The following is a 12178-nucleotide window of genomic DNA, read 5'->3' as shown; positions in this document are numbered from 1 at the left end:
CCAGAACTCCATGAATAAACACATGGACTTGGAACACATTTACCTCCCTACCCACATTAAGAAACCAAGACCTATTCGTAGAGAGGTGAGACATAACATTAGCACTTCACCGGAGACTCGCACTGATGATGGTGACGAAATGTCTGAAAACTTTATAGCCCAGTGAGCTCACTTACATACTGATCAATCTGAGCTATGAATCTTCTCAAAAACTGTTATCGAATGAAACTCTTACAGTCTTCCTCTATATTACTGGCTAGCTCACCCTCATATTTTACCTTCTCCCTCCTTATTTCTTAATTTGTTGCCCTCTGTTTGTCTTTGAAAGCTTCCCGATCCTCTGATCTCTCATCTCCCTTCATCACATTATATGCTTTCTCTTTTGCTTTTACGCTATTCTTGACTTCCCTCATCAGCCATGGTTGCCTCATCCTCACTGTTGCTTTTCCCTTGGGATGAATCTCTGCTGCGTCTCCTGAATCACTCCCAGAAACTCCTGCCATTGCTGTTCCACTATCTCTCTGACTGGGCTTACTCTCAAATTCTACCCAGCTCCTCCCTCATGCCACTGTAGTTGCCGTTATTCAGCTGTAATACTGTTACTTCTGATTCTAACTTCTGCTCTCAAATTGCAGAGTAAATTCAATCATGTTATGAAAACTGCTTCAGAAAGGTTCCTTCACCTTCAGCTCCCTTATCAAGTCTGCCTCATTGCACAACATTAAATCCGGTATTTCCGATTTATAGTGGGTTCCACCACAAGCTGCTCCAAAAAGCCAGCTTGTAGACATTCTACAAAGTCCTTTCTCTTGCATTCCACTATCACCTGATTTTCCTAGTCCACCGACATGTTGAAATGCCCCAAGAGCACCGTAACTTTGCCTTTCTGAAACATTTTTTCTATCACCTGGTGTATCTTATGCCCTAGCTCCTGACTATTAGGAGGCCTGTACATAGTTGGAGTAATTATGTTTTTTTTAAACTTTGTGGTTCCTCAATTCTGCGCACACAGATTCTACATTATCTGACCCTACTTCGTTTCTTAGTACCGATTTAATTTCATTTCTCATTCATAAGGCAACCCAACCCCCTCTGCCCAACTGCTTATCTTTTCAATGGGATGTATACCCTTGAATATTCAGCACTCAATCCTGATCGCCTTGCAGCCCTGTTTCCACGATGCCCACCACATCATAACTGCTGATTTCTATCTGCGTCAGGAGCTCATTTAGCTTATTCCTTACACTGTGTGCATTCAGATAGAATAGCTTCAGTCTGTATTTACTGTCCCTCTTCTCAGCGTCATTCATTTGTCGGGGGCGCTTGTAGTTTGATTGCTAACCCTTTCCATACACTCTTTGGAGGCAAAGCTCACACAGTCCCAATTCTTTTAAATGTCTTGCTCATAAGCAAATGTCAATCGATGTCACCATGGATCACTGTGATTGCACACGCACACTCATCATCTGGCACAACGCTCCAAAATTCTTTCGACTCTCTCGGCCTATTTATAGGTCCATTCCCACTTTCAGCCATTCTGAGCCAATGGACACACATTCAGGGCACATCAAAATTAGCAGAACCAAGATATCTCCAACTTGGATGGTCACAACACCTTGAACATCATGGAGTATAGGGAGCATAACAGGAGTGACACCAAACAATAGTGAACACTGAGTTAAGTAAAGATATATATGGGCAGAGGACCAAAAGCTTGGTCAAAGAGATGAGCTTTAGAAAGTGTTGTCTTCAAGAAGAACAGAAAGGTTTACTTACAAAATTCCAATCCAGCAGAAGGCTCAGCAGCCAATGGGGACACAATTGAAAACTGAACAAGTTGACAGTCAGAGAAACACATCGATATCGAACAGTTGCAGGACTGAAAAAAGGCACAGAACCTCGTAAAAGCCTGGAAAGATCAACTGCCACGAATTTGAAAACATGAAATTTCTTCAAAAATGGATTTAATCAACCAGCATCTAAAGTGAAAGTCAGGACTGCAGACGCTGGAGATCAGAGTCGAAGAATGTGCCGCTGGAAAAGCGCAGCAGGTCAGGCAGCATCCATGGAGCAGGAGAATCGATGTTTCGGGCATAAGCCCTTCTTCAGGAATGAGGAGGGTGTGCCAAGCAGGCTAAGATAAAAGGTAGGGAGGAGGGACTTGGGGGAGGGGCATTGGGAATGCGATAGGTGGAAGGAGGTTAAGGTGAGGGTGATAAGCCAGTGAGGGGATGGGGGCGGAGAGGTTGGGAAGAAGATTGTAGGTCAAGAAGACGTTGCTGAGTCGAGGGTTGGGACTGAGGTAAGATGGGGGGGGGGGGGCGAATGAGGAAGCTGGAGAAATCTGCATTCATCCCTTGTGGTTGGAAGGTTGTTAGGCGGAAGATGAGGTGCTCTTCCTCCAGGCGTCATGTTGCCATGGTCTGGCGATGGAGGAGGCCAAGGACCTGCATGTCCTGAGCGGAGTGGGAGGGGGAGTTGAAGTGTTGAGCCACGGGACGGTTGGGTTGGTTGGTGCGGGTGTCCCAGGGGTGTTCTCTGAAACGTTCCGCAAGTAGGCGGCCTGTCTCCCCAATGTAGAGGAGGCCACATCGGGTGCAACAGATGCAGTAAATGATGTGTGTGGAGGTACAGGTGAATTTGTGATGGATATGGAAGGATCCCTCCCTCCCTACCCTTCCTAGACCTCTCCATTTCTATCTCGGGCGGCCGACTCAACACAGACTTTTACTATAAACCGACCGACTCACACAGCTACCTCGATTACACCTCTTCTCACCCTGCCCCCTGTAAAAACGCCATTCTATATTCCCAATTCCTTCGCCTCTGCCGCATCTGCTCCCAGGAGGACGAATTCCAATACCGAACAACCCAGATGGCCTCCTTCTTTAAAGACTGCAATTCCCCCTCAGATGTGGTTGACAATGCTCTCCACCGCATCTCCTCCACTTTCCACTCCTCCGCCCTTGAACCCCGACCCTCCAATCACCACCAGGACACAACCCCTCTGGTCCTCACCTACCACCCCACCAACCTCCAGATACATCATATCATCCTTCATCATTTCCGCCAACTCCAAACAGCCCCCACCACCAAGGATATATTTCCCTCCCCTCCCATACCAGCATTCCGGAAAGACCACTCCTTCTGCGACTCCCTCGTCAGGTCCACCCCCCCGACCAATCCAACCTCCACTCCTGGCACCTTCCCCTGCAACCACAAAAAATGCAAAACTTGCACCCACACCTCCCTCCTCACTTCCCTCCAAGGCCCCAAGGGATTCTTCCATATCCGTCACATAACCCTCAGACTCAGCACCGCCTTCTTGACCTGCAATCTTCTTCCTGACCTCTCTGCCCCCACCCCCACCTTATCCTCCTTCCACCTATCGCATTCCCAATGCCCCTCCCCCAAGTCCCTCCTCCCTACCTTTTATCTTAGCCTGCTTGGCACGCCCTCTTCACTCCTGAAGAAGGGCTTATACCTGAAACATCGATTCTCCTGCTCCTTGGATGCTGCCTGACCTGCTGCGCTTTTTCAGTGGCACATTTTTCAGCATCTCAAGTGGGCCAGTAAGCACGGGGGTAGCAAGCAGCAAGTTTTGATTCAGCTGAAAGATGAAAGATTAAGATAGAAGATGAGAAGTTGCGAGTCCTGACAACAATGGAAGCATCCTGTGCGGGACATCAGCAGCTCTTGAGTTGAGGCAAGAATACATTTGGCATCTACAATGTTGAAAAAGCTGGTCTTGACACAAGGGAATATGCCTATAGTCAGAAGCTCATTCCAACAACGAAGACGAGGTTGCCAAGGGTCTGGTCTAAGCACAGATCGTTGCCCAAGAGAGATCTGGATTCAGTGGCTCAGAACACGTTCTGGTTCGATTATCTCAATATTTAGCTGGAGAAAATTCAAAGTCATTGTACAGTGGATATTAGACAAGCATTGTACTGAATTAGGGATGGTGGATGGATCATGAGGGGTACTCATGAGGTAGAATTGTGTATTGACAATATTCACATAGCATCTGATGTAGTGTTTTCAGATCACGTCTCAAAGTGGCATGCAGGCAGACTGAACTGATTCCACTTTATACAAATCGATCAAACTTCTTGTTTGCCAAGAAGCCTGGGAACAAAGGGTTTCACAGCACAAGCATTTTTCTTTGAATGCATGACCATATATAGTCAAGTATTCCAGCACTTCAGAATAGAAAGCTCAATGAAAATAAGTGCTGCTGAGCCGTTTCATCTTTTTATTGTCAAGGCTTTTGAATGCATCAGCCAGAAACCACTTCTCCTTAAAGAAGCACTGTAGAATGCATGTTGAGAATTACTGTTGACATTGAATCTGTTGTTTAGCAAGTCTGGAGATATTTTTATCCTTCCACACCTATGAGATCATAATTGGCTGCAAGACTGGGTCCTTCCATTCTATTAGGATGCGTTTGAATTTCATCAGAGTTTTGGCAGAGCAACACTAAAACAACCTCTGTGCCCAATTTCCCTTCACCTTCACTTCTCGATCTGTGTTGAAAGCACTTCAGGAAAATGGATTGACAATGCTGTTGGGACCTACATTGGACTGGCGCTGACATTTTCTACTTTGCATTCATATGAACAGATCCTGAAATGCTTCCACAAATGCAAGGGATTTGTTAAAATAAATCGCTGAGGACAGCAAGTGTTCTGGTCTTAGCTTGCAGGAAACTTTCATAAGTGTGGTGAAAAAAAAAGGCAAGATTCTATTCCTTCTTCGCGTTCACTCCTTCTGCCTGCAGGACCCTCATCCATCCTACCCAAGAAGTAGATCCCGTGGCCGTTGAAGATCAGGGATAAGAAACAGAATTCAGAAAAATAAAAATAAAAATAGGAAGTGGCGTGGAGGCATTCTGTCTGCATCACTGCATGTGTCTGGGCTCTGAAACCAGCTCACTGCTGTTCACACACTAAAGGAGATGGCGTTGTTCTGACTGCAGCTGGAGACACACCCACAGAACATGCATCCACTCCATTATTAGCTCTATGAACACTGGTCTGTTTGCTCAGAAAAGCTGTTAAGAGCAAGAAAGCCTTGTGTCAAGGAGACGTGATCTGCAAATGCACATTTCGGAAAGAATCACTTCTTCTGATGTTTATGGCATTCCAGGAAACAAGACACAAGACTTAAACCAACACTGCCTCTTGGTTCAACAACCAAATTGACAACATTGCTCTTCAAAAATTTAGGGAGGGGAATGAGACAACACTTCATCCATCCCTGGCATTCCACCAGTTTGTCAATACAATGCACTTAATTACAGCATGACTCAAATTCTCAGATGGCTCCCAACACTGTCACAAACACACAGAGAACAGCCATGAAGCAGGGTCATTGACTCAAAACATTAACTCTGTTTTCTCTGCACAGGTGTTGTCAGACCTGCTGAGTTTCTCTCCCATTTTCGTTTGTGTTTAGTTTCTGAATACCAGCATCCGCAGTTCTTTGTTTTATTATAAAACCACATATTCTTTGCCTCACAATTCCAACCTAATAACAGTCTTCAGACATGACCTGAGCTCACTCACAGAACGTCTGCTACCATTCTGCTGGGAACGTTTCAAATTCAAGTGGATGATACAGAAAGATTTTGTGATAATCCTCAATACATTTCTGAAATTCTTGATAGTTATGACAGATCTAAATTCAACCCAAATTTAACAACTCGACGGGAGGAAATAAACAGCTTGGGTGTCGACTAGAAACTTAAGCTTTGCTTCATCTGACATCATGCACTCAGATGTTCATTGCTTCAAAGTTGGAGGCATTTCACAATATACAAGTGCTGAAGCGTACTCAACCTTCCGAATGTACTTTTACAATTCAGTAAATTAAATACAGAAACTATCTATTCATCATACAGAGAACAATGAAAATATATACTGCAGGGAATCTGAATAATAGAACTTGTTAAAATTGCTTTGTTGCCAAGAGGATGGTGTCCAGTGAGAGAAACGCTCCAGCTCTTGCTTGTGTGCACTGAGCATTGATCACTGACAGCTCTCCAATTCAGAAGCTGATTTCAGCCACTTCAGAACCCAACAAAACGTAAAGCTCTTAGAAACACTGTCTGAAGTTCAGTTTGCATGAAATGGGCAAACGCATCTGTGATACATGCCTCCGATTCTAAATAATTTCAATGTGAAGTGTCGTACACAGTGTCAGCAACGGCCAAGTTGGAAACATTCTTGCCTCAGAGTGGCCAGGTTCGAGGTTCAAGTCCTGTTCCAGGTCAAGAGATCAAACATCCAGGGTGCCACGTTGCAGCATTAATGAGAGGCCTCTGCACTGACAGAGGTGTTGTCAATCAGACGAGAAGTGAAATGTCTCAATACGTTTCAAAGAACAGTCAGGGTGTTATGCCTGGCACCCTGGTCAATACCTATCCCCTAATTCTCACCTGACCTCACAAAGTCACACTAATAGCATTTACTACATTGTGATTCATGGGAACTTACTATGCACAGACTGGCTGTTTCCTGTATGACAAGTGCCATCACCAGTCCAAAACGACTCAAACATGGGGTCAAGTGTCTGACCTTCTGGTCAGTGTGGTATGCTCCACACAAATGGAAGCCTTCTGTTCTTTTAACATATTATTTGCAGCAGGACAACAGTCCCTTTGGCTCTCGGAGAACAGGATTTATTGATTCTTCATTACCTGAAATGAAAACATACATTGCTGGAGGAACTCAGCAGGTCTGGCAGCATCTATGGTGAAAAAGCAGAGTCAATTTTTCAGGTGCACTGACCCTTCATCAGAGATTCTCCAGGAACTTCTGATTTTGTTTCAGATTTCCAGCAACTGCAGTTCTTGGCTTTGTCCTCACTTCTGGTCACCAGCCAAATGCATGCCTGAATTCCAGCAAGCCTTTCCCAACAAAGGCACCATGCAACACCCACCAAATTTCAAGCCAGACAAGATCCCATCGCCAAAATTAAATATCAGCCATTTTCTTCACACCAACTCTTGGAAACAACCTGACTACTTTAATAAGTTCCAACAGGTTAACTCTTTGCCTCTTTGAAAAGAATACTGCATTAGGATCTTGTTCAAATATGATCACATTAAATCCAACCCTTTGTGTCATTAGAGAGCTATATCGCTTTGGTTTAAAAAAAACTTGACATTATTCATGTTTGAGGATGTTTCACTCAGAGTCAGGCTGCTCTGGACAGATGTGTCTTGGTCTTTACCGGGCAAAGTACAATAAGGAGAACCGAAACATCCTCTGCAGCTGCAAGTCTACGTTGGAGGAGAAGAGTTTGGAGAAACACTGGGAAAATCTAATTGTTGTAGTTCACATCAGAACCAAAAACACAGATAGAATGAGGAAAGACACAAGCGATTTTTGAGATTTGTAGCTCAGGTTGAGGTTCTGGATGTAAGTTTGTTCGCTAAGCTAGAAGATTGATTTTCAGACATTCATCACCATAAGTAACATTATCAGTGAGCCTCCAGTGAAGCACTGGCTTTTTGCCCCACTTTCTAGTTATGTCTTGGTTTCTTCAGGTGGGTGATATCATTCTGGTTCTTTGTCTCAGAGGATGGTAAATGGGGTCCAAATTAAACAAAGAGACCGTGAAAGTGGAGTCACAGGTAAATAGGATAGTGAAGAAGGCATTTGGTATGCTTTCCTTTATTGATCAAAGTATTGAGTACAGGAGTTGGGAGGTCATGTTGAAGCTGTAAGGACATTGGTTAGGTCACTGTTGGAATATTGCGTGCATTTCTGGCCTCCTTCCTATCGGAAAGATGTTGTGAAACTTGAAAGGGTTCAGAAAAGATTTACAAGGATGTTGCCAGGGTTGGAGGATTTGAGCTACAGGGAGAGGCTGAACAGGCTGAGGCTGTTTTCCCTGGAGCATTGGAGGCTGAGGGGTGACCTTATAGAGGTTTGCAACGGACAGCTGGAACTGACAACCGGAAGCGGCAGATTCAAACCACCACAAATGCCAGAGGAAAGATCACAGAAGCCCTTCACAGGATGCTCCCAAGCACTGATGATGTCACCTAGATAGGGGACGAAATGTCTGCAACACAAATTCCCAGCTCGGCGAACACAACCACAACAACGAGCACCTGAGCTACAAATCTTTTCACAAACTTTGAAGAGGTTTACAAAATTATGAAGGGCATGGATCGGAGAAATAGGCAAAGTCTTTCCCTTGGGGTAGGGGAGTCCAGAACTAGAGGGCATAGGTTTAGGGTGAGAAGGGAAAGATATAACAGAGACCTAAGGGGCAACTTTTCACTCAGAGGGTGGTACATGTATGGAATGAGCTGCCAGAGGATGTGGTGGAGGCTGGTGCAATTGCAACATTTAAGAGGCATTTGGATGGGTGTATGAATAGGAAGGGTTTGGAGGGATATGGGCCGGGTGCTGGCAGGCGAGACAAGATTGGGTTGGGATATCTGGTCGGCATGGACGGGTTGGACCGAAGGGCCTGTTTTCATGTTGTACGTCTCTATGACTCTATGATGTGTTTAGATTAGATTAGATTACTTACAGTGTGGAAACAGGCCCTTCGGCCCAACAAGTCCACATCGACCCGCCGAAGCGCAACGCACCCATACCCCTACATTTATCCCTTTACCTAACACTACGGGCAATTTAGCATGGCCAATTCACCTGACCCGCACATCTTTGTGACTGTGGGAGGAAACCGGACCAGCCGGAGGAAACCCACGCAGACACGGGGAGAATGTGCAAACTCCATACAGTCAGTCGCCTGAGTCGGGAATTGAACCCGGGTCTCTAGCGCTGTGAGGCAGCAGTGCTAACCACTGTGCCACCATGTTTATTAAAGGATCTCCGGTTAGAATGCCATGCTTCTAGAATACCAACTAGTCACCCACCCTATGATATCAACCACCCTAAGAAACCAAGATATACAAACAGAAAACAGGATAAAACACCAGCACTTCACCGGAGGCTCACTGATAATGTTACTTAGTATGGTGATGAAACATCTGAAAACGAACCTTCCAGCTCATTGAGTAAACTTACATCCAAGGAGACACTCTCCAGAAAGAGCTTGAGTGGTTATGCCATCAATAAAAAAAAACACAACCTCAAAAAGTGACATATTATTCTGATAGAATAAATTATATAGGGAAAAGGAGATCCAACACCTGCATGTCTGTGGATGTTGCATCGCCGAAATTGCATGCACAGATACCATTATGACAGGGGGTCATTCTTAAGCCCAAGCTGTTAACTTGTTGTGGCACATGTGGCAAGACTTACATGTTATAACTGACACGTCCTGAGCATTTCTGGGGATAGGATATTAGCAGAATGGACAGACAATAGAAGATGTCAGAAAATCCATAACAAACAGAAAAGTCAAGTGTCAATCCATTCTGTCAATTCTGTAACTATTTCACGCTAATTCAGCATCAAAGACAAATCACCATTAGGTTTTCTGTTTGTCCTGGACTGAAGCCATTCATTTCTTCTGTAGATTGATGTGATATTTCATATTTGGTTTGAGTACAAGCTGCAATTATCTGATCAGAAGAATGATGTCCTCTGAAGTGGGGACAACTTCTGATGCACTTAATTGCTTGCAAGATACTAGAACCTGCCCAATAACTACTGGAGGTCTTTCATCAACACCAGGCAAAGACCTGACCACAAATATCCCTGGGGTGTATCACAAGCAAGATTTGAGAATTAGAAGAATGACTAATTGCCAGAAAAGAGGTTGTGTGTAGTTATGGAAAGGGCCAGCAATGCTCAAATCAGTCATGGTTAGAAAGAAAGAACAATGAACCTTTGAGTGGAACTCCACACTGACCTAACTCTAGATTTCAGCTGTGGAACAACCTCTTCCTATTTGCAAGAAAAACTATTACTCTGAGGAGCTGGCAAAGCAACACTGAGTGTTGATCTCTCATTCATTGGATAAGGCAAGCAGACATTTCCTTGCTTTACAGCAGCTCACGAGAAGGCATTGAGAGTCCAATATAATCACGAGATACAAGCATTAAGCCAATCGAAACAAAACTAAACCAAGTTAACAATTCAAGTCAATGACCTTTAGAAAAGTAATGGACTTGAAACATCAGCTCTGTTTCTCTCTCCACAGATGCCAAACCTGTTGATTATTTCCATCAGTTTCTATTTTTCATTTCAGATTTGCACGATCTGCAGTGTTTTGATTTTGCTTGTGTGTTAAGTGTCCTTCCCTGCAAGTCCAGGAATGAAGAAATTTGACTTGACAAATTTACTGCGATGGAAGAAAAGTTCAGTCTGTGGGTGACCCACCCAGGAACATGACCTGAGGTGTTGCATGGCTGCAGCAAATGTTCACTGAGTTGCTTAGCATTGTCAAAGTTCATTGCTGAGGTATATGGAATGAAATACAAACACTTACTTTTTAATTTCATCTTCAACTGCATTGACTCCTTCAACCTTTGGATTCTGGAATTTATTAGTTGCACTTCCAAAATCACAGAGGACATAATGTCCCTTGTCATGTAGCAGTATATTTTCAACCTGAAGAGGAATATTGTACGTAGTTAGTAGAAGTCACCACTGAGCTTTTGGACCTCAAGCTGCCACACACATGTTGAAATGAACAACTCTCAAGAATAAACCCAACATACATTTACTGCATCAAAACCCCATCAATTCTGTCGTTGTCTTTTCCGAATGTAGCTCACCACCCTCACGGCCTGAGTCTAGACAGTCGGTGCCAGTGGGAATTGCAGCCCTATTCAACTTGTTTAGTTAAAGTCACTGAACAGCAATAAGGACAAAGAAAAACCCTTGATTAGTTCACATCTGCCAATGCACCATAGATCAGTGCACATGTCTGTAACCTTCCTGATTTGTATACCACAGGATTGGTGTAGCCCATGCCCTTAGCAACTCAGCCTCTCTGGAATCCAGCAAAGTTCAGCCATTTTCCAAATACAAGTGCACTTGCTGTAAAAACAGGCATCTGCATAATGGGTCAAGACAGTGCTTCAGGGTTAGAATCTTGAGGAGACCACAATAACATATCACATACCAGGGCAGCACCCATGATTTATCATACTGGGGAGACAGAAAGATGTATGGTTTCATCTGGTCACAGAATACATGCTCATGGTTCAATATACTGGGGCAACTCGGGGGTAGGCGATGGAGAGAGGAACACTGCCTCTTTATAAGGCCTGACACTGATTCATACTCACAGTCTATTATAGTTGGCAGAGTGGGAGGTAGACCCACACTACACATATGCAGAAGCTTGCTTTGTATTCACAACTCACCACTAATGGCAGTGGGAGGAGTTCGCTTTTCGGGCACAATTCATTACACCAAGGGAAGATGACAAGATAAGTATTGCGTCCTACCAAGCACAGAAGCACTCGGTTTCTGACACTTCAAACAGTCAAAATCTTCAGGTATCTTTTAACCATTTAAATCACTTGGTTACACAGGGGAGAACAAAACTAATTCTTCCCACCTTTGGTAAATCTTGCATTCTGGACAGAGGCAATTTTTAAAAACAAAATCTGATTTAATCAGTCCCACTTGTTCAATGTTCTTCAATCAGACACAAAACAGAAATAGCACATTGGCTAACATGTTTTAAAATGCATTTGCCCTGAAGACTGTTGTGTCTCCTGCAGCATGTTCTGTTCACCTTCAAATCCCGATGGATGATGGGTGTTTTGCACTGGTGCAACCTTGCTACTGCTTCACATGTGTCACAGAATATTTGCAACACCTCGTTCTCAGTGAAACCAGTCTGCAATCGCTGGTTCATCAGGTTCACAACTTGGCCTCCTGTAACAAAAAAAAATGGGAGCAGCAACTTGTTAAAGTCCACCAGACCCACACTTCACAAAACAATCCCCACATCCCTCACTCAGCTCAAGAAAATGTACAAACTTAGCAGCGTTTTAGCTTTCAAAGAAAGCAACGGTGAAAAGGCTCAAGATAGTAAACTCGCAAGAAATGGTAAAGATGGAATACTATTATTAAGCTCGGCTGTGACAGGAAGACAAATGACACGACGCTTGGGAACTCGAAAGCCTTCTGGACTCAATGTTGAAGTCAACAACTTTAGGGCTTGAGCTCTCCCATGTCCTTACCCCAACTCCATAAATCAGGCCATGTTATCACATGGTCAGCTATTA

The 12178-nt window shown here is 44.1% G+C and overlaps 1 protein-coding gene across 9 annotated transcripts in view; it reads right to left on the bottom strand.

The window, feature by feature from the left end:
• Window positions 1-12178, bottom strand: part of LOC132836999 (AP2-associated protein kinase 1-like) — a 128229-nt gene that overhangs the window by 84687 nt on the left and 31364 nt on the right. For all 9 annotated transcript variants that reach the window (XM_060856619.1, XM_060856621.1, XM_060856618.1 and 6 more), the window contains exons 4-5: window positions 11683-11825; window positions 10423-10544 (exon numbers count right to left, since the gene is read on the bottom strand). In XM_060856619.1, coding sequence (XP_060712602.1) covers window positions 10423-10544; window positions 11683-11825 — 265 coding nt within the window. The remainder of the gene's footprint in view (window positions 1-10422; window positions 10545-11682; window positions 11826-12178) is intronic.

The sequence above is a fragment of the Hemiscyllium ocellatum genome, chromosome 48, assembly GCF_020745735.1.
Source record: "Hemiscyllium ocellatum isolate sHemOce1 chromosome 48, sHemOce1.pat.X.cur, whole genome shotgun sequence".
Classification (NCBI taxonomy): Eukaryota; Metazoa; Chordata; class Chondrichthyes; order Orectolobiformes; family Hemiscylliidae; genus Hemiscyllium; species Hemiscyllium ocellatum.
The sequence above is the reverse complement of the archived record's forward strand: the minus strand, read 5'-3'. Positions and strand labels throughout refer to the sequence as shown.